Below are 23,061 nucleotides of genomic sequence, written 5' to 3'. Positions count from 1 at the left end.
GTAAAAATCATAGTTATATTTATTTAGAGCTTAAGAAAATCTTATTAAATTACAGTCGCCTCAATGACTTTAAACTGGAATCAACTTCCAAATCAGACATGCCTTTCAATTTGAAATTTATGTTGTCTAAACACCTCTTTTGGATTGATTAAAATTCTTTGAAAAAGCTTGAATAGATCAAATAAAAGTAAAGATAAAGCAGCGGTGGTACGTAAAGCAACCTTTTTCTTGGTTTTATGGGTTTGAATCCAGACATATCTCATTGTTTTTTAGTTGTGTCAAAATCATGCAAACGATTATTTTCCGTTTGACTCGTTCGAAAGATTACTCGTAGAGCTTTGTGCTTGATAGATCTGATACGATTGGATTAAAATTATATTGAGATACTTAAGTACATCCGCATTTCTCTCTATGCAGAGCAGTGGATGCAACTTATTGGCAGTTGCTTGCCAAATGCAATGAATGAAAATTGCACAAAAACAGAGGCAGAGGCCAGAACACAATTACAGCCAGCGGAGGCATTCACCAGGCAAATTATTGATTGGCAACCGCAGAGATGCATTCCGCCGAGAGACCCAAAGATACAAAGATACGAAGCTACACAGATGCAGATGTGCAGAATCGGTCGGCACTCACTAATGATGATGACGCCGACCACTGGCCACCGGCCACTATTCACTCTCTTTTGGCCGCCATTGACATTGAAATCTGGCAATTTACAATCTTTGCAATTAGTTTTTATTTCTTGGCCGAGGCGAACGCCTCGCGAATCGTCGCGAGCATTTTCGAATAAATTTCTGTTCAGGATCGGAGTGCGAGGAATTTGCGCGGAAATCATCGGGTATGACAAACGATGGCAGCTTGCATAAGTTCCTAGCGTCCTAGCATTTTAAAGTTCAAATTTGCCATTCGTCGGAAGTAATTTGTAATTTGCCCCTTTATCGCGTCTATAAATAGCGCCCGCTTCTCACTCGTCGACGATCATCGAGTTGGGGCTATGGGTTCCGCTCCCCACCAATGGGTTTCTGGTCCCCAGACCTCCCGCCACTCCCCTCCTCGCCACCATGCGACTGTCATTCGGCCCACAAGTGGGTCACATCGTCATCGCCGCAGAGAAGCCTTGCTCCACATTGCCCACTGACTGTTCTCGCTTCCGCTAATCTCGAGGCAAACTGCGGCAAGCGAATGTATTTATATATATGTATATATAATGCAGGGCACATCGGGCATGAATGCGGCATAAGTAGCTGGCGGTCTGCCTGGGGCTAATACCCAATGCATATGAATGCACTGAAAGAAAATGCTATCTCACTTCGCTGAGATATCCAATGATCATTGGCTGTATTCCTTTAGTACACCCTTTGGATATCCAAGCACGAATATCTTAAAATTCAAATAAAAAATGGAAATATCTTGGGCAGACTGTCGCATTTATTTCCGCTGTAAGGCGAGAGTATATCTTGGTCTAAACTTATTTCCATGCGACGTCTTTTTAGTTTTCCAGCCGAGTTCGTGCAAAAGCCAACAGCATTGATAATGAACAGGTTTATGCTGATTGCTTGCCTTCCTTTTTCCACCTTTTGCCGCTTTCTGAGTCTCTTTTGAGTGTTTTGAGTGTCTGTGCGTAGGCACAAGCTTGGCGGCCCGTCCCCGGCCAGATTCCATTCCCAATCCCTGTCACATTAATCACGGCTACATTTGCCATGCAATTAACCAAATGAAGCCTGCATTTAAGTGCTGACAATGATGATGATGATGGGGACTTCGACTTGGACTCGAACTGGGAATGGAACTGCCAATGGGACTGCGACTGGGAATAGGACTGGGAGTGGGCAAGCCGGCGAAATCATTAGGCTAATGTGGTTAGTTGAACATCGATAAGTGAGTGTGCCCCATGGGCAAGCAGCGATGTGACTCCGCTTAATGCGCATTTAATACCCCTTTGAGTCATTAGAAATTCAATCGAGCCGCTCAATAATTGACCCCCCCTCGGTTTCGATTCGCGACAGTCGTTTCTGGCTATTCATCAAACCCGAATCACAATCGAAATGCAATTTGCTGATTTTGTGATGGCAAATTGAAAAAAAAGCACTCGTAAAAAAAAAGAATTGACGCATTCAGTCATTCATTGTCGGCGTGGCTTTTTTGCCAGCGCGTCTTATTGGCCAAACAAAATCCCGCCGAGAGCCGTGAACAGCCGGTTAACGACGAAAAGGACAAACTGTCAAAAGCATTCCGCCATAATTGAATTATAAAACAAATATTACACAAAGTTGTTGCTTTCCTTGCGCAACAACAAAGCTGCACTGCGGATTGTGAGCACAAATCGCTGAAATGCAAGAGTGTGAGTGCAATGAAATATCGCGCATACGCCACGTTGCACGGCGAAGCGAAATTGAATTAAAAGGCAACGCGAGTTTCCTTGGAAGCGTACATATTATTCACTTTCTACGCTACTTTTAAACAAGAAACCCTGAAGAGATGAACTTTTTGCTTATGTATATCCCAAATATCTAAAATGTAATATCTAAACGCTCGTTCATGCACATTGCTCTGTATAGCCGTCATGTGCTGGTAGCTAATTGATATGTAGCAGTCATCAAAGATCCTGAAAATTGAACTACGCAAATCGATATAAGCCCGTTCCACTCAGTTGTTGTGAGTTGTTGAACAGCTTTTCCGCGATTTTCGACCTGCGTTCGCTGTGTGCAATGCCGTGTGCCCACTTTTCCGGCGCCCCTTAACCCCACGGTGGCCGTGCCTTTCTGTTTGGGTCGCCAATCACGTGTCGCAAACATGATTTATTTCGTCAATTTATGCCAAGAGTGTAAAACGATTTGCTGCCGTGTGTCAAACGAAATATTATGACGTCCACTATCACTTACATGTGCTTTGCAGCCCCTGGTGATGTGTGTGTGGGCGCAGTGGGCGTGGCACTGCGCTTAGGAATGCGACAGTTGACTGGAAGCCCGTCTCACTCGCACAGCCTGATGTGAGTTGGCATTCGCAATTTAGCAAAAAGGGAAATTACATTTAAATTGAATTGTAAACCGAATAAATTGAGGGGTTTTTCGGCTGGCGATGGGAGGGAGTTTCTGCGCATTTGAATTTGCCAGAAATTCACGATTACGATTGAACGCAAATGGCATTCCGCTATTTCTGCGGGCTACTGTCTGCATAGTTTTCCATATATTTGGGAAGTTATCAGCCGTTACATAACCTTCCCAAATGCCCAACTTTATGCGTCTCCAAGTTGAGCATGGCTGACAAATTGCAGTCAATTAACTACGCCTATTTACAGTGTAGTAAAAATGCTCACTATTTTTAACCAGAACCACATTAGAGATAATTTGAAATAAGCTTATGATGATATCTTAGTCGTCAGGTGTTTGTTCAGTGTGTAGAGGGCATAATCAACTTTTGCGATAAAAGACAATTGCCATTCGATTTGCGTTGAGTTGTGTGTGCTGAATGCGGGCAGTAAATGCTGAATTTGTATTTATTGTGACCTCATCAAGTCCGGCAAACAATGTATTTCGGGAGAATAATAAATAAAATTTTAATTTATTTAGCAGATGGAATATCCCACACAAAGCCGGCGGAAAACCAAACACAAAATTAAACCCGTATTTGTACTGCAAAACGGCAAATTGTTGCGTGGGCATCGGGGAAAGCCAAGGGAATTGAAACATTTCTATTTAATCCCGTCATTAACTTTATTGAACTGTGATGGGGCCTTTTGGGGAGCTGGAGCTGGAACTGCGCTGGAAATGCCGAGCGGATTGCGCAACCGCAAAAAGCCGACTAATTAAATTAATAGGAAACAAATGCATAATGAGTGCAATGAGTGCGACCCAGACCAATCAGTCCGTATCTGCAGAGCCAATTAATGATGTCGGAATTGATAGTGATTTAGGTGATTTGCAATTAAAGTGCAAATTCTCAAATATTTTTCTGCTGAGACGCCGCTGCAGTGCGATATGCAAATTAAGCAAATGCCAACTAAGCTATCTATGGCCAAGTGCAGATACAGATACCCGTATCCACAAGACACCAGACACCAGATACCGAATTGCGAATTGCGAATAGCGTCTACAAGATACCAGATACCAGAAGCCAAAAGCCAGAAACCAGGCGTTGCAATAGCAAAACCATCGCAACAACTTTTATCGCATGTGCATTTTCTTGGCCCACGACGCCAACGACGATAAATGCAAATCTTGACAGTTTTCTCTGAAACATTTTTATTTATTTTCGGTTGCAGTTTTTCTGCCTGCGCTTTCATCCCGTCTATTTTCTTGGCTTTAGTTTTCATTGTCTGCCCGACTGGGTTTGCTTTGGTTTTGGCCATTTCGCCATTTGGCCATTCGGAAAGCACGTTTCGTGCTCGCACATCCGCCGCGTTTGGATGGCCCATTGCTGGTAGTTTTGGCTGCAGGCTGCAGTTGCAGTCGCCGCTCTTAAAGATACAAATGTATCTAACCCGCAGGGGAGAGCAATATGCTGACTTCTCTTAGACATCGGAGCAAACAGAGGCAACTTCCACAACGAGAATACCTGTACCTTTACTTTTCTCTGATACTGACTTTAGTTTATACAAATAGCATATGGGTGCTAGTTCTGACCTTAAGTGTAATATTTGATTTCTCAACTTGGCTCAAGGATGCTGCAACTCGTCCTCTGATTTCATTATTGCGGAATGTCCATCAGATCTATTTCAAAGTTTCCGTTCTCGACCCGTGTACCGAGCATGAAGGGCAGGGAGATTGGGGTTTTTCTCGTCCGAGGCTGCGGAATATTCAATCGCAATCTCAATATCGATTGCTACTTACCTTCTCATACATAAATCATTGGGGCCTGGTCGGGTCGTTTAATATGAAAGCCAATTAATTAAACTCTCAACAGCGAGCGTCACGACTAAAAGCTTAGAAATTACTTAATAAATTACTTTCATTAAAGCCACAAAGGAAAAGTCAGCGGGCGAGGCACCCACTCCCCTTTCCCTTTCTTTTTCCCCCACACCAGTCGCAGCCCCAACCCCAACCCCCCTCTCAACTTCCCTTGCACGACACCGTCAGGCGTTGATTTATATTAATCGACCCGCTTGCACAGCTCCAGGCATTATTTATTTCAGGCAGCAGCAAAAACAAAGCAGCGGCAAAAAATATGCCAAGTAATAAATTGAATGAATCTACACATCACATGGGGGTTCGCAAAATGCACGGAAAGAAAATGGGGTCATCCGGCACGGCACTTAACTCTTTTTGCTTTTTGCTCACTTCAACTCTTTTCTTAAGATATGTAAATAGGTTATCATTAGGCTGATAATGTTGTTTAAGGTAACTGACGCGGTAAGATGGGGCATTAAGATGAAAATGTCTTATCCGTCATGTTTTATTACAATAAATTTTAAATAACTAATAATTGGGTTACAAATCCAATACAGCATGCACTAATGCTTACGATTTATGCGCTAATTTTTTATTTAAATTGCGTTTGCCAAACCAACGATTCGGAACAGAGGACAAACAAAAGAATCCCGAAGAAAAGACAAGAAAAGAGCACACACAATGTGCCACATGATTTATTGGCCAAAAAAACGGCCAAGGAAAATATTGGTATTCTTGCAGCTTGAGTGGGTAGAAGCGTCTCCAGTGGGTCACCGGAAAAGCACTCCAAATCAGCTGTCCCAATCGGGCTCGGGGTTAATTCGGGAGGTGAGCTTGCTGTTGAGTTGGCTCACCGAAGCGGGCCAAGAAACTGCCGACTAAACAATGCAGTTGCCAGCCGGACCCAGAAGAAATTGCCTCATGATTACGTCGACCGTCCGCCTGTCCGTCCGTCGGTCCGTCCGTCTGTTCGCTTGTCGGTCTGGGTCCGTCACGTCCATGTCGTCTAGCTGTCTCTTTGGGTCTCTGAGGAAACACAAAAGTTTCCAAATTTCTGCGCTATAAGCACGTGCCCGACTCTTTGCCAAAATTTCCCACCGCCCCCGGCATTTTTCCCGGCTGTCCGTCCGTCCGTCCATCCGTCGGTGTCCGTCCGCCCCCCTTTCGAAATTCACTTCATGTTAATTTTCTTTTCTTTGATTTTGCGTTTGCATTTCGGCTTGCCACTCGGGGTTTAATGTAATTCTTTAGCATTTGCCTTCGAAATGAGGTTAAGCTGGCACAATGCTGAATGCAAATGGTGAATGCTAAATGGCAGGCACTGTGCAACCGAAATGGGTCACCTCAAGCAAATATTTCAGGGTAGCGGAAAATGTGCGCCCGGGAAGACAACATCAAAGTGGATTTGTGGAAAACGGGCTTGGGAAGAACGGGACAGATTAATTAGTGCAATTTGAAGGTTCGAAATGATTAGCACATATTGAAAATAAGGATTTCGTAATGGGCTAAATGGATTGAAAAGTATATAATTCGCCTCTTAGAGCAGCAAAGCCTTAAAATTATAAAAAATTACACTCTTTGAGTAATAATTACCAGCTTGTCTGTAATATATTTGAAGGACAAAGCTGACCATGTTCACGATGTCGCTTCAAAAGCTTTTAAAGCCTGTACGTAGCTTATAATAATTAATTCCCGCTCGATTCATAAGTAGCCCATCCCAGATACTCTTCATCTGCTTTTTCGATAAGTAGTTAACAATAGTGAGGGACCCCGTCTAAATTCTAAACGCAGTCCAGGAAGGGAAACGGGAAAAGGGTTCGGGAAGTGGGCAACTGCTACCCGCACCGAGTGCTCATGCTTGTAATTTGAGAGACCAGCAGACAAAGTCCGAACCCTGCGTGCCATCAATGTAATTACGAAAACGGCACGCAGTCGGCCAGCCACACCCCTTTGCCCAGTTCCCGCGTAATGACTACACCTCAAATTGCACAGGGGCACACAACATACAAAATATAAATTTAAGCCAGAGGTTTTTTCCAGCGAGATATCAAAGCGAAACAAGGAAACGATGACGTACCGAAAAAGACTCGTAGCTGGAAAAAACAATAACCCCAAATGGGAAAAAAGAAAATCGGACAAACAACCGAATTAACAGAACGCAGCAAAAAAATATCTGGGAGGGAGGAACATAATGCGAGTTTAAGTGCATGAAATTACAAACTGCCTGGAGTTTTGCTCATGAACGGATGGCTGGTTCGCTGGGATCATCAGGGGCGTACGATGATGTATTTGAAAAGGGGGAACTGTAGATGATTAGAGAAATGAATTTTACGTAAATGGTTATTTTCACAGCTGATAGAAAGAGCTTAATATTTTTACATTATTACATTTCAGCTTAATATGTAGTTAAACATTTTAGGCATCCGGTTCTTATAATTGTTTATCATTCACCTTATATGTGACGAACAACCTTTGAAACTTTGGTATGTATTTGTATACCCTTGCAGAGTGCATATTGGCTTTAGTCAGAGTTTGCCACTTATTATATATACCTTCGTTGTTTTTGAACATAAAATGTTATAGTTAAGCATACACCAAATTCGTCACAATAAATATTTCAAACTGTCGGAAAAATGATTGAAAATGCGAGATTCGTTGTTTCTTCTCATTTAGTATATATGAGATTAAATATATTATATATAGTTTTCCCATTTTCTTTAAGCAATTAAAGGAGCATTTTGACTTTTGCTTTGAGGTAAAAGATCTTTCAATACCTAATTTCTAAAACCCCTCTCGAACACTCTTAGTGCGTTCCTGGCTGGGATTTACCTGGGCGCAGGGTCTTTCGTTTCAAAGCTGGCTGCACCCTTTGCCTTCCCATTTGTCCCACTAATTTCGAGTGCCGCGCCAGTTTGGTGACGAACTGAAATGAGGCATAGAACGCTGCACTTCATGGGGCATTGTAAATAAATGCGGAAGTGTGTTGAGCCTGACATTTAAATCGCAGATGTGTTCGAACTTTTGATACTCGTGGTAAATTGGGCTCGCTGCCGGCCGTTCGCTTATCTGGTCATTGTTGATTTAGTGCTCGCTTTTTTTTCCCTGCGGTTCAGGTTCGATGCAGTGGAAAGGTGCCAGGGGCTGCGGGGCGCAGGGGCGGTTTGTTTGCCCGCCCGGTTCATTGTTCGCTCATTGACATCGCCCGTGGTTGTTGTCGTTCCCGGCGCGTGACAAATGACTTTGACGTTGCATTCCACATTATCGTATCTACATACACTCCCCCAAAAACTAAAATTTTTGGATAACTATTTATTTTACTAATGAATGCTTTTTGGAAACAATTTATCCAATTGTTTTTGGCCCAGAAGGAATACGTATTGGTTCGGATCATTTTTCTTAATCAACAGGAGGCCATTCAAGTTGCACGAGATATTTATAATATATTCTTCTACCATGTGATAAAACTAATAAAAATACTAACTAATATACTGATATAGGCAAATATAGAAAACTTCCACAGGATACACAATTTACGGTTTGATTCCGTACACCACTTTCTCCAAGTGTATGGACTTAGTTTTGCTGCCACATATGGCTCTTTCAATGGGTGTCCCTGTCCGCGTCCTACGTTGCCATCAATCGAAAGGCAAGCGGGCGGCGAATCAACAAATTGAACTGCTGCTGTTTATTTAAAATATCTACGAACTCGCATCTATCTATTGTTGCCGTCGGTTCGTGGATGTATGGCCTCAGTCGGAGTCGATCCCACGAGCACCACGACCATAATTGACAGTTGTGTCGGCATTTATTTATTTCCATTTTTTCTAGACGAACTCAAACGCAAATACACACACAGGCCAAGTGCATTGAACCGGCCGCTAAATTTGGGCACAGCTTTTTACTGTTTCACTGGGTTCAACGGAACCCCACGGGCTTCCACCCATCCGATGGTGCCGGTTACCAGATTGCCGTGAATTCATGGTCGTTCCTCGGAGCTGCGGGGTGATTTGCCAGGGAAGGATGGCTAAGTGGGCGCCCAAAACCTGAATGAATCGGGGAATGGGAAGGGAGAGTGATTGAAGCTGTTTAAGCGATCTGGGAGTGCTGTCGACAAGCCTCCGGGACTTGCAATCCAAAGGAACTTGACACAGATCGGTACGGACTATCATACTCAAGGTATATCCGCTTTCTTATCACAATGACAGCGGTCACTCAACTAATTTAGTACGAACCTTTCATGACTTGAGGTGCAGCGTCTAGGTGAATCGAATTCGATTTCAAATTTTGAATGAGCTTCAGAACTGTTTTGTTTCTAATACAATGTCAAAGGGCATATAATAGGGTATCTATGAGTTTAATCACCCTACCTGAGCACTAAAATATATCGTTCTTTCCTGATTAAAGTCGTGGCCATTTCGAATTTCATAGAATGACAGTTTTGAATCTTTTTCGCACTCTACGGTTGCACATTCTGCCCACCCGCATTCACTCCGCTCCCTGGTGCCCGAGAACACCGAACGTCAATTTGGCACAACTGCTGGCCAAAACTGCCTGGAAAGAGACGGGTAGCTGTGGAAGAAAGAGAGGGAGAAGCAGAAGCAGAAACCCACTAAAGTGTCATGCACGTTTGATGGCCAACTAATAACCGAGAGCCGTTGTCGTGTCAGCTGCAATTGACACTTGTGCGTCGGATGGCAATACAAGTATTTATGAATCCGATGAACTCGGGTCCGCTGCCTCTAATTTCAATGGCCTCCCTGGCAATCTGTCGCCCTTTCTGGCCGTCTGTCTCCATTGTGAACACAGTGAGGTCGGAATGGAAACAAAGCGAGAAGTAGGGATTAGACATGGATGGGCTCAAAAGGATATCCTGAATAGAGTCTTATATTTCCCAGGCCTGTTGGCTAATACCAAATATTCAGAAAGACTTGTTTATACGTTTTTTATTACGTTATTTGGAACTTAAAACCGAGTCTCAAAACGTGTCATCTATGTAGATGGCTTAGAAAACCGCCAAACGGGCAACACTGATGGTCCTGCGTCACTTTTATGGGCTTCCTCGTCATTCCAGTTGACAATCAAATTCTAAGAAATTGGATTCTCTTGTTGCACGGCACGCTCTGGCAGGCTCAAAATTCACCCTCCTGCGGACCTTCTGCCCAAAGAAAAACAATACTGTACGAGTATTCGAAAAAAAGAAAAATCAAGCAAATTGCCTGCAATTGCAATTGTTTTCCCTCCTCGCTGTCGGTTATTGTATTTTATGTTTTCCATTTTTTATTTGCCCGGCTTCACATTTTTAATGCGAAAATGATTTCATAAATTGTTTGCCGGCATTGTTTATTCTGAGACTTTAGTTACCGATGGCCCCCGGGGATGGCTAAAATCCGAAGGAAGGAGATGCGCACCCATTTCCACTCTATTATTTCAGCTGTCGGACATTTCGACACTTGAAATTGAGCGTGTGTTATGTTTCCATTCCTGCCAAAGGGTAGGGGTCGTAGGTGGATAAAAAACCCGACTGACTCAGAATAGGAGAGCCCAACACGGAAAGAAATATGTGAATACTTCAGACAGTATCATTCGCCACGATCGAATTTAACTTCGTAAGACTGTAGTCTCCCTTCTCGCCGTGCACCAAATGGAAAGGGGAACGACGGAAATTCGCACAACAGGAAGCTGTAATTGGCCAGGAGCGCTTGAGCAAACAGCAGACATCGCCAAAGTAACCGGCTGTGGATTGTGGATTGCGGAGGGGGGGATTGCTGCTTTATTGGAACGGCAGCTGTTGCCCGATAAGGTCGCACCCAGACTTCAGACCTCAGACTTCAGAACCAGGTCCCGTATCCCGAAACCCATATTCCATATTCCCTATCACTATTCCATATCCCACATCCGAAGACCCAACACAATGCCAACTGATTGCCGTCTTGCGTGTTGGTTTTCCCCTCCAATTTCCACCCGAGACTTATTAATTATGACGGGACATGAATTGATAATGGCCAGAGTTCAGCCCCCGAGGAACTGCCGATGAACAGCGATAGATAAGCACTGTCCGGGAGGAGGGCTCCTCATCGACTGCACTTGATTGGGTTTGGAGTCTTCGGCTCGGAATCGAGCTGGGATCCGAGTCGGGACTGGACTGGACTGGACTGAATTGGGGTCGGGCAGCTAATGGCGCCCAGCCCAAATGAGGCGTAATTACGGCAGTTTACGAATCGCTTGAAAAACGCTACAGAGGAAGTTGTCTGGCCCAGAAGCTTTTACAAAATAATAACGAGGCACAGGATGGAACTGCCTCCTATCATTGCCTTCAATTACTTTTGTAATTATCCGGCGCAGGGTTGCATAGCATAATCACTAGCCTGATGAAAACTGAAGTTATAAATTACTCTACATACAACAACATAACCCGCAAACTTAAAAGCGCCAGATCAAACGAAAGTTTAAATATCTCTTCCCTATAATTTGCATTACTTTTGTGGGCAATTCATAAACTATAAACTATAATATTTGACGATCGGATCACATGACCTACAAGTTATAAGGGAAATACCAAACTACCACAAAATATATTTTAGAAAGAACGAAATCGTGAAAAACACAATTTAGACATTCATTTGAAAACACCATTAACTAAGATCAAACAAAATACGAATTAATCCGGACTGGCAATAAAAGTTTAGACTCAAGGGTGTGAGTCGCAACATATTTTTATATAATAACTTAACTTAATCTTATATAACCCCCGCAATCGAACAAAACTGAGAAGTGCCAGGCGCTCTCGATGAACATAGAATTTATTCCATGGTGTAGATTGGATGGGCTGCTTCTGCCACACCCCTGGCCCCCAACCCCTCCTTGCCACACCATGGGACCTCAGTTGCAGACATGTAAATATCATAAAACTGTGTACAAATAAATCAAATCACGGTGCAGGGCGCTGGGAACAAACAGCCCGCATCAGGCGGTAATAAATACACATGTTCGGATGTGTTCGAAAAACTGTGGCATCGTCATAACTGCCCCACTCCCCTGGAGGTCTCCCTCCGCCAGCTATTAGTCAGCCAAAGTTCAACAAACAAAAGCCAAAAAACTGGAGGGGAGTGCCAGAGGAACTCACTAAAAACTACATAACTTGAAATCAAATAAAGCGCCCTTCTGTCCGTCTGCTTGACAGAGCGAACGCAATCAAAACTCGCACCTTCAGATACGGCCATTGATACACCACAGATACAGATGCAGATACGTGTATACACGCACCGGTATACAGATACAATTGGCTTCGTTTCTTAGGCAATGCCCTTTGATGTGGGTCCCTTGATTTTAACAGCCTGAAAAAACAGCCGAGTGTGAAGTTTTCTGTTGCAAGGCGAATGGGACTCAAGATGAAAGCAATTGATAATCAAAAATCATATTTAAGAAAGGAATCACTTGAATGAACCGACAATGGGTGTTAAATTAAGGGCAGAGAAATATTATTCTTGGGAAGATATGAAGTGTAATGTTTCCTACTGATTCTGATTTTACTTAAGCAGAAATACGAGATTTCATTTAAGCTTCTGAAGTGTTACACTTTTTTCCAAATTAAAGCCGAAATATAGCAATCTTAAGGTATTGCAGCATTGCAAAGGTGGTAGAGAAGCGATGGGCTCCATTCCCTAGGTGAGATCGTAAAGCAGCTGGCACCATTCCCTGTCTTGGACTCCGCTCCATTCCCTGCCGCTGTGGTTCGTGGCAATTCACTTGGCCAACTTCAAAAGCCGTCCGAGTGGCGGCTGCCACTTTTCGAGAGTGCGAAATTAAAACAAAATGTTGCAAGATGCTGCGGGCAGTCGTGCAACGTGCAACTCCACAATCTCCGCCGACTTCTGGGCCGTTTGATTTCTCTGGGCTGATAAGCCGAGTGGCCGGGGCTCCTCACATCACGCGTAAAGCGGCGTCAAAATGCAAATGTTGTGCAGGAAACAGCCGGCGAGTTTGCCCCTTTCTCCCGACTTCCCTCCGACTCCCTCCCGCAGCGTAAACATTTTGCGCCTTAATTTATGTTCCAAGGTTTGTTGCTGTGCGGAGCGCGGGGAGCATTTTATTGCACATTCGCCCGGGGCCACAGTGCAGAATTTATCATCAACGGCGAACTTTAGGCCATTTATGGCCCAAATGGGGGCAGCATCATCGCCAGTCAGTAAGTTTTCCGCCCATGAACTATGTAAGTTTATGAAACCGGGCACAGCGTTCTAGAATGAGGGGAATATAATTTAAACTTGAGCCGAACATAATTTGGACATTGAAAACCATAAAATAAACACTGAATATCGATCGAAAAGTAATGATAGCAATTATAGGTAATTTCTAAGTAAAAAACTAGTGAATTGAAAGGGGCATGTTCCTCCGGCTAAAATAATTCAATATTATAACGTTCCAGCTACCAGTTTCCCCTTTCCGGGATTCTGTCCCCTTTTTGTTTTTCCCTTTTTAAAAGTAAATATCTAACGGTGCAATGGAAATCTATAAGTTGCCGCCTTAAAGTTCGTGGATGCAACTGCAATTGACAAATTCTCAGTGCTGCTGCTTAAAATTTGCAACCTTTTTTGAGGTGAATAGGTTGATCAGAAATGTATCGTGATAAGGTCATCATTCTGTCATCACTGTAAAATTCTTTGCAACAGAAACCATAAAATTTTATTTAAGCAACAGGGTTCGTATTTTAATTAATGTCCTCACTGTTAATGGATTAATTTATATTATATTTATTTTAAAATTCGACTTAAGAAATAATGAATTAAATTATTAGTACTAATCTTCGCTAAAGCATATTATCATTGACCGGTAATAAAACTCATTCAATATTTCAATGGTTTCAGGCCTATGTTGTCCTTTTTTACCTGTCAGCTGTTAGCACTGCTGAAAATACATCATTTTATTCGTTTTTTAATAAATTTACTAAGTTGCAAGAACCATTGTTCTGTAACTTCGTTGAGCAACTTGCATAATAAAACCGAATGCTCCTCAATCCTGGGTTATACGCAACGTTTTACCAATTTTTTACCAATATTTTACCAACGCCAATCAAATTATATCTAAACCCTGATTGAGTTAAGCAAGGACGATAGTCGGTGTTTGGCGATGGAAACCACTGAATCTGAATCTTTCAAAGCCGTGCCCCAATCGCCCGCACAATTAGAAGTGGCACTTCAGTTCCACCTGCTCCACCTGTCCCCTCGCCGGCGAAGTGCAACTTCAGCAGGCTGCACTCGCTTAAAAGTTAAATGTGAAAATAATGCAAATTAATGCGGAGGCAGCGCTTTGTTACCCCGCTGACGAAGAACAACGGGGCAGCCTGTTTGGACAGTTGCGCGGGAACAGGCTGGCTTCCTGGATCCCTGGCTACGGACAAGGACCACGTCGGCACATGTTAATTACTTGTGAAAATATGCAACAGACGGCAACAACAAGGCCAGTTGCCATGGGGCGGGCTTTTCACACCAACCCGAATCGGCAGGTCGCTTGTTTTGGGATCGGAAAGTGGATAGTATCGCCGCCACTTCCCTCCTTTCGTTTCTGCTGACGAGTGCCCTTCAAACCGAACCAGCCTTTCTCCGTCCCAAAGGGCCAACTGTTCGCCGGGACGTCCGCTTCCGCTTCTATTTCGGAGGGCACAGGGCACAGGGCATGGCGAGTGTGCGGGCATACTAATTACAAGAGCCACGCTGCACTCAAAGAAATTGTTCCACTCACTTAAATTAAATTAAATCTGAAATTAGCCAGACTTCTCCATCCAAAACATCTGAGAAGTTGACCAAAGCATAATGTGTGTGATGATCCGCTCAGTTATCACTTAATCACCTGGATGGCCAAATACAAATTATCTAAGTATGGAGTTCTCTATTTATTAGAAAACGATTTTATTAAACAGGCCGTGCTCAATATCTGGAGGCACTGGACCACACCGCTACACCTTTTTCTGATAGCCTCGAGTGAAATTATTTTTTCGGGTGCAGGACCATCAGCTGCAGAAGCAACAACCCCGACGTGCCGCACTGGATGTGGCTCTTTAATCGCTTCCCTCGAAGCGACTTTTTGTGCGGCAAACTCATTAAGCGAAACCGAAAACCAGAAACAACTTCAAATCACACATCGTTTCTTTCTTCTTTCGCTGCGCCCCTTCGGTGTATTTTGTTATTTTTTATTACATTTCGGGACTGCCGGTCGTGTATCTTTCGCCCGAGCCTAATTGCTTTTTATGACAGTCGAGTGAATATGATAAATCTTTGGCCGTGGCCCGACATTATTTCGACATTTGTTTGGCTAGGAACATTCTTGGCAATTAAATGTATGTTTGTGTTTCGTTTGTAGTTGCTCGATAATAATACTTGACATGTGTTACTGGATGGCGGGCACCACCCCCTCTCCATTTCCAACGACCAACCCACCTCCAAGCCATCCATCAGTTCAGAGGAGAGTCCAGAAGTGGCAGCTGTGCATGGCTGACACTTATTTGCAATTGTCTTGAGCTGGAATTCTCTGGCTAAGTTAGCCACTGTCGAGGGAGAATAATGCGGTTGAATTTGGAAAGGCCACCAATAGCAATCAGTACCGATAACTTTCTAGGTCGTATGAGTTAAAACCTCACATTTTGCGAAAGTGAAATCCGCCAAGACAAATATGGCACCTAATAAAACTAACCCAAGCGAATTCAGCCATGTAAAGCCCACCGTATTGATCTAAAACAATTTCTCTTTCAGCGTGTTTATAGCACATTTGTGGAAGTGGAACTGGCACTGACATTCGACGAGATCATCACAAAATGTTCCGTAGCTTCGTGAATATTACAAGCAAATACAAAGTCCTCCGCGGCATGATATCGTATGGCACCCTCTGGCCCTGCGGATCCCTCATCGAGCAGACCATGATCGAGAAGAAGACATTCCGGACGTACGACTGGATGAAGTGCCTCAGGTGATGAGCAATGTGCACGGGTCTTGGCCCGATTCGATTGCTAATTGGCCCCGATATGGTTTGGCTAACTCCATTGCAGGTTCAGCTTATTCGGCTTCTTCTTCATGGGGCCCACCATATATGTGTGGATCAGATTGGCCGGCGTTATGTGGCCGCGCACCGACATTAAGTCATCCCTCTGCAAGGCGATCACCGAGCAGACCGCTTACGATCCGATGGCCATCAGCTCGTTCCTCTTCTTCATGACCTTGATGGAGGGCAACTCGTACGCGGAGGCCAAGCGGGAGGTAAAGTATCTACCCATTCCACTCCCTAAGACTCAACAAATTCATTTCAAAGAACCACACTTTGTAGGGGCTAAAGATTTCTAACAAACATGACAGTAACTATTTTATGTACAGTATTCGTGGATAGATTCGCTGAATATAATTTTATTACTCGGGAAAGGAATATGCCATATTATTCATGCCCAATCACTTTCAGTTGGCACAGCTACCCCATATCCTGAATCAAGTTTTAACGATTTTAAAAGGCTGACAGTTATCTGGTCTGGTCTTTCATCTCCCAGATGTGCTCATTACTATTACTACATGTGTGCCCAGTATGCATTGCTATTTATTTGGAAATCGGGTTACGGTCTGTTGTTTTTGATTTCGGAATCCATTTTCTCACGACACGTTCAGAGGCAGTATCTCCATCTTTGTATCTGTATCTATGAATCTGCATCTGTGACGGAGACAGAGGCTGCAATGTAAGCATGCATAAATATCACCTGTCTGTCGCTCACCTCCTTCCATTCCCGATTTCTGCGTCTGGTCCTCCGTTCCGAGCTGTCAACATTGATTTGTTGACTCTGCGGCAGTACTGCGAGATACTTTCAGGCACTGTGCTCCAGGGCCAAACTCGGTTCGATACCTGACGTCCATATCATTAGAAACCATTTATCTTGATAAATGTAAATGTTTTACCATATATTTGTGTCAAGCGTGCGTCGTCTCATTTGCTTTGCATGCGTTCTCCAAAGATATATCGCTCGACTTTTCTGAGCGATTTGGTTGAGATAGGCTCAGGTTTAGGCCGTAAAAGAGTTTGTGCGTGGCCGATAGAGACGTTAGTCCCTCGACCCTCACCTAAATAGTTTCATATTGCGAGTGGGTAGGACTAGTTACAAGATGGCGTTTGGAATAGCCATCGAAGTTCCATATTTTATTTGAGGATTGTAGAATTGTCCAACTTCTGTAGATCCACAAGGGAAATTAAGTTTTCATGCCAGCTGAAAATGTGCCAAAGTGCTCTTTGTTACATTTGTAACACAGTCTGTGCCTGGATAATAATTTTTCAAGCCAGGCGTTGCCTTTTAATTAACAACATTAACCGACCGAATGCCACGCCTCAGTCTAGCGCCCCTCAAAAGAGGAGGAGAGATCGGGCCATAAATAAAATTTTAAACGTCTCCTACCGCCGCTGGACGGCGGCACTTAATTACAATTTTCCGCGCTGGCATTTTCCATTTCCATTTTCCGCCCGCTGCCGCGGGCATTATGTCACTGCACTCACCAACCCCGTTGCCCCCTCTCGTTCCCAGGTCAGCGATAAATTCCTGGACGCCTACAAGGTGGGCGTTATTTATTGGCCCTGCGTGCAGACGGTGAACTTCGCCTTCGTGCCGGCGCGAAACCAGGTCGTGTTTACCTCCTTCTTCAGCATGTGCTGGACCACCTTCCTGGCCTACGTCAAGTTCCTGCAGCTGCACCCTCCCGTCGATGTGGACCACCACGCCCTGGACATCCACTTCCTGGAGATGTGATTCTGGGTCGACCCGCGCCTAGTTACCCCCAAATGCGATGGCACCAAAAAGCACGCCCTTGGCCGGAGTTAATGCCATGTCATTTCTTTGTATATATTTTGTGGGCCGCTAACTGCGCATAGAGACCCATTTATTTTTTCCTGATAAATAAGTTTTGATAAGTTCGTCGTAGCTGGTGTTTTTCTCGGAATGATTTGAAGTTGGGCGTAATTGTCGGTTTTTTAAGTCCCAGGAGACTTGAAACGAAATCGGAGCGTTGGAGAAATGTTGCCAAGCATGCGAAACAGTGCTTTTAGATCCAATATTTTTAAATTTAAATTGAAATACAATTTACACATACGTTACCCGTTACACATAAATACCCGTGAAACATGCGTTTGAAATCAGCTGACCTGCATCAGCATTTATTAAAATTAATATTTATTATCTGAGCACTCTTTTGGCCGAGGGAATTGTGGTCCATTAAAATGCATACTGTATGTATGTATCTTCTCTGCATACTAATTATATACACGACGGTGTGTACATATATATGTATTGTGTATCTGTGGGTTCGTTGAAGTGGAACCGCTAAGTGGTTGTGATGAATGCTAGAACTAACTGCATAAATAATGCCGATTTAGATTATTCTGAAACAGAAACATCATCGTCGAAGTGTGGTCTGCATTCAGATATTCGCATTCGCATTTGGATTTGGATTTGGGTTTGGGCAAAACCGTCAGGGAACAGAACGCAGACGATGACGATGCCATAATCAGGGGAATTAATATGGAAATATATGCACAGCTGAACAAAACCGCAAAAGTAAACGCAGAGCACCAAACTCAACCCACGAAATCCAAAACGCATGTATGTAAAGTTCGGTTATCAGTAAAGGAAAACGTGGCAAGCTTCCTGTGCAAAAGGGGTGTTTGTGCTGCACAGAGAAAATATAACCACATGCATGTATAATTTTGTTTTTATTTTAATTTAAAATTAGCTCCTTTATTTTATTTTTATTCTTGATACCTATTGTGCAAAAGGATAAGCTGGATTCGTTAAACAGTATTTTTTAGGAAAAAGTACAGAGAAAAAGGACACAGGGGCGGAGTAACGGACGGACAAACGGACTGAGTGACGGACAGACAAACGGACGTACAAGCGGACGAACAAACGGACGGACGGAGATACGGACATACGAATGGAATGCAGATACAATGACAGACAGTCGACGATCCTGATCAAGAATACACATACAGTCTTTATGGGGTTGAAAACGCTTTATTCTATCTGATCAGTACTTTTGGACAAATCTTGAAACTTTATATTTTACAAGTAATGGGTGACTTGGAGTAATCTTAATTGTATTTTAACTGCAGCAGGGAAGACTTTCTGTCTCTTTATAAGGCAATACTCAAAGTTGCAAAATTACCAACTCTTTGTTTTCCGTGTATCCCAGCCGTGAAAAAGCAATTGAAACAAGAGTTTCATTTAATTCTGCGTCGACCGGCACAGGCAGGCCAATCCGCCCAGCGCCCATTTCTCAGTGTCTTGGCGGGTCTTACGTTGCTGTTTTATAGCGCATTAATTTCGAAAGTAGCGCTACGTGTGCCAAAAATCATTAGCAACGGAATTACGCTCAATGAAATGCAGTCGGCGTCGCCGGCAAACAAAAGACCTCCGAGGGGAGATAATACAGCGTGGCCAGGCCAGGCCAGGCCAGACCAGAGCAGACCATGCCGTCCTCCGTCGATTACGATGGCGATATCGGTGCCGGAACAGGGAAACCCAGAATGGTCTGGGGGTGGATCTGAGAATGGGAGCTGTCGAGGAAAACGGCAGTGGTGGTCGGAGGGGAAAAGTCGACAGCCGCTGGCGTTAGCGTTTCTGCTGCTTATAAATTTACCCTAACGACAAGTTAAATGCTGAATACGAAATGCTTCAAACCCAAGGGTTCCCATTCCAAAAACCTCGGATACATTTGAATACAAGTCGCGAATCTGCCGTCAAGATGAAGGCTTCATACTCGAATTTGGAAGAACACGTGAACTGATTAAGTCCATAAATCCTAAACGAAATGCACATCTTCAATCAAGACTTTTTATACTGGTAATAAGCAGTCCTTTCTAAATCTAATATATTTATTGACACAGATATGGAAAGTATAATCAATATATTCAATTTAATTAGTGGAACTTAACCACCTAGAATTACATTATCAAACAGATTCTGTAACATTTGCTATGCCGGCAATATTGTAATATTGTATTTCTTAATTTAATTCGTTTATGGGCACTTGAATGTATAATTATTCGATTTAATTATTAAAACTTGAGCAACTAGAATTTCAATGACTCTGCGTTCGGAAAACAGAGCACATCGCGCTTATCCGACTTTAGTTCGTATCGATGGCAATCTTATCAATGGGGAATAAACCATTATCAGATAATAGGCGGAACTAATTCGCCTAATGAAATTATGCAAATGGCAGTCAGTTTGATTTTGGCGCGGCAGGTGCGAGCACTCCACACCTCTGGAAACATAGACGCATACTATGTTTAAGTCCAAGTCCTTCGATTTGGTCATTGAGGAAAAGACCAAGAAACCGGAACGGCTGTACCAGCCTCGCCGGATGCGATGGCTAAAATATATCATCCTGCCGGCAGTCTTTTCCTTCGCGCTTCTGCTGATCCTGGTCAATGTGGACTTCTCCGATAATTGTGAGGACTCCACGCATCTGGGCAATGAGACATCGCTCCTTATATCTAGCTATGGATTTGAAAATAACACACTGCACCGGGGATTTTTCTCCGGAGTGGTTGCATTACACAGTCTTGTCATCGAGAACTGCACCATAGTTCATATCAACGATGGAGCTTTTGATCAGGAAAGCACTGCGAACATAACTAGCCTGCTGCTCATTAATGTGCAATTGGAAGACTTCACTGAATCCGCACTGCATGGTCTTCACAAGCTTCAGAACTTTACTCTAGTCAATGAAAATAATCACTTTAGGCCATTTGGATTCCTCTCAGCTGTGGCTGAATCGTTAATCAGTGCGGAAATTCACCAGTCACTGGCCACAGATATATCGTATTCAGTGTGCGACTTTTTGGGATCCCGGAATTTCACACAGTTGAAATATTTAGATCTGAGTGGCACACACTTGGACAAAAGCCTTATTAAACAGTCCTTTGACAATCTGCCCGCCTTGGAACAACTGATTCTAAGGAACTGTGGGTTGGGTCACATCGAGTGGGAAATCGTGAAGCCAAGACTCAAATTGTTGCACCATTTGGACTTGGGTGGGGCTTGGAAGATGGGAAACTATGAATATCAGTTGGACGTGTCCGCGTTCCCTAATGAGACAATGACTAACTCTGAAGAGATATCTACAATCCTGGCTGAGCGAGCGATGGGTCCAGAAGTAGTGGGCACCACTACACCAGGAACGACAACGTCCATATATATGCCATCAACATCAATACAAGATGATACATCGACATCAACACAAGGTACAACACCCAAATACGAAAGTACATCCACGGCAGAGACAACGATATCGACAACACCATCGTCAAAATGCGAGCAGGAACTTTGCCAGGATCTAGTATGCTCCAGAATTTCCACCGATACGGTTTCATCTGCAGATCTGGGAAGATCGTCGTGCCAGGATGGCTTACTGGTGGAGATCTGCGAATCGACTTGCACCACTCCCACATTCTTCTGTGTGATATTAGGCGAGAACTTTACCTCCGCATCCAACTGTTGTTCCCACCAGACCATGCGATGTGAGGTCTCTGCACAGGTCTCCTGGTTCGAGGACCACAGCGGACTGGTCATTGGCTTGGGAGTGGGTCTCCTCTTCGTCGGCAGCTTCCTCGGCATGCTCATCGTCTTCGGAACCCTGCGCCTAAAGCCCTCCTGGTTGCGCAGCAGTAGGCGGCGGGAATCGAAGACGATAGGGCTGATTCAGGGAAGATTCGAGAAGGACCCGTATGAGCAAGTGGGGTAGGTCCTTTATAGAGCACATAAGTGGCAGCACTTTTTTATGATCCGTAATCCCAGTCATTGCTTCGCCAAATTAGACGTTTCCTCTTATGTCGGAATGATTATTGCCTTTTTAATACGGTCTGTGATGTGTGATCTTTTTAAAATATACCTTTCCCTAAGTTCATTTATTCCTTTCTTAAAATCAATTTATTTAATATTTTGGAAATTTATTTCAAAACCACTCATCTTCCCGTCTACCCAGAGGTCCGATTGCAACTATCGACAACAACGAGTACGTCACCGCCTATCACCGATACCTGGAGCAAGCGAATCACCGCCGCACAGAGTCGAACAAGTATATCCGCCCGCCCAGGGATAGGGCTCCTTCAGTTCCGCCCTCCAGCGATTATCCACTGCCACTTCCGGCAAGGAATTGCAACGTGTACGAGAGCTGTGAACTGTACGAGGAACTTCCGTAGGCATATGTACAATAAAGATATAGATGTGCATACGAGTTCGAAGGCAATATTCAGACACGATGAACTTAACACATTTCATTTGCAAAATATTGTGGGGCAATAATCCAACAAATGAATGTTTAAGATTAATGTTAAGATGTTTTGCTTTCGTCACATACAACAGGAATACAATCAAAATTTCTGCTAGATATATAACGAATTACGTTCTAATAAAAGCGAAAAGTAAACCGCGTTTGAACGGCATGAGATATGAGTATCTCAAAGTGCGGCATGATGACATACCCAATTATACTCGCTTGTTCTGGTTTGCATCTTGTTATACAACTGGGCCCCATGTCTGGATTCTGTGGAAGTTTGCACAGTTCAATGCTTTTATTTAGCTTTAATGAGCTCCAGTTGACGAGGAGGGCGACGAGGAAACGCCATCTGAATGCGCCCCATTGTGGAAACAGCTTTCATCCCGGCACTTGCCCTTCCACGGACCCGGAGATACACTCGTAGTGCACAGTTTGTTGACTTGCCACATGCACAATAAAATATTTTTGCAAGCGCTTTTTATGGCTGACATGTCACTTAATACACACACAAGCGCTGAGATCTTTTTTGCGAGCGCTTTGCCAATTTATTTGTGCCCCTCGTTCCAGTTTGGATATTTGTTTTTTGGTGCCCTGCAGGCTGTCGTTGCCACAATTTCCCAGGCACATCCCATCCACAGAACCAAAGGGAGGGGGAGGCGGGAGTCGGGGGCCCTGTCAAAGTCCGGCCAAGTCTCTCGGCCATATGTTGCACACATTATGCTTACTTAACAATTAGAGACGCTCTTGTAATTCCACAAAATTGCTTTGTTCGCCAGTATTTTTTCGCTCCGGGGAAGGCGGGCGGCTTTGGGGAGGTCTGTACTACATATTGTACTATGAGCGGTACAGAGGGGATGGTGAAGCTAGCGGAGGGGAAG

The 23,061-nt window shown here is 43.8% G+C and overlaps 2 protein-coding genes across 2 annotated transcripts; both read left to right on the top strand.

Moving 5' to 3' along the window:
* Nucleotides 1-731: 731 nt before the first annotated feature.
* On the top strand, nt 732-17,822 carry LOC6613894 (mpv17-like protein). The gene is made up of 4 exons (XM_002038324.2): nt 732-841; nt 15,635-15,848; nt 15,928-16,135; nt 17,434-17,822. The coding sequence occupies exons 2-4, from the start codon at nt 15,697-15,699 to the stop codon at nt 17,653-17,655; spliced, it is 582 nt and encodes a 193-aa protein (XP_002038360.1). The 5' UTR covers nt 732-841; nt 15,635-15,696; the 3' UTR covers nt 17,656-17,822.
* A 2,335-nt stretch (nt 17,823-20,157) lies between these two features.
* On the top strand, nt 20,158-22,392 carry LOC6613893. The gene is made up of 2 exons (XM_002038323.2): nt 20,158-21,645; nt 21,890-22,392. Exons 1-2 carry the CDS (start codon nt 20,189-20,191, stop codon nt 22,104-22,106), a joined length of 1,674 nt encoding a protein of 557 aa, XP_002038359.1. The 5' UTR covers nt 20,158-20,188; the 3' UTR covers nt 22,107-22,392.
* Nucleotides 22,393-23,061: the final 669 nt, after the last annotated feature.

Source organism: Drosophila sechellia, chromosome 3R (genome assembly GCF_004382195.2).
Source record: "Drosophila sechellia strain sech25 chromosome 3R, ASM438219v1, whole genome shotgun sequence".
In the NCBI taxonomy this organism is placed as follows: Eukaryota; Metazoa; Arthropoda; class Insecta; order Diptera; family Drosophilidae; genus Drosophila; species Drosophila sechellia.
This window is presented reverse-complemented; position numbering and strand designations above follow the sequence as displayed.

Bases quoted from the DNA above. Each gene is read 5' to 3' on its own strand.
- LOC6613893 (XM_002038323.2), top strand. From the start codon at position 20,189: ATGTTTAAGTCCAAGTCCTTCGATTTGGTCATTGAGGAAAAGACCAAG. The intron at 21,646-21,889 runs GTAGGTCCTTTA...CCGTCTACCCAG, and splicing joins GACCCGTATGAGCAAGTGGG to AGGTCCGATTGCAACTATCG.
- LOC6613894 (XM_002038324.2), top strand. From the start codon at position 15,697: ATGTTCCGTAGCTTCGTGAATATTACAAGCAAATACAAAGTCCTCCGC. The intron at 15,849-15,927 runs GTGATGAGCAAT...ACTCCATTGCAG, and splicing joins GACTGGATGAAGTGCCTCAG to GTTCAGCTTATTCGGCTTCT. The intron at 16,136-17,433 runs GTAAAGTATCTA...TCTCGTTCCCAG, and splicing joins ACGCGGAGGCCAAGCGGGAG to GTCAGCGATAAATTCCTGGA.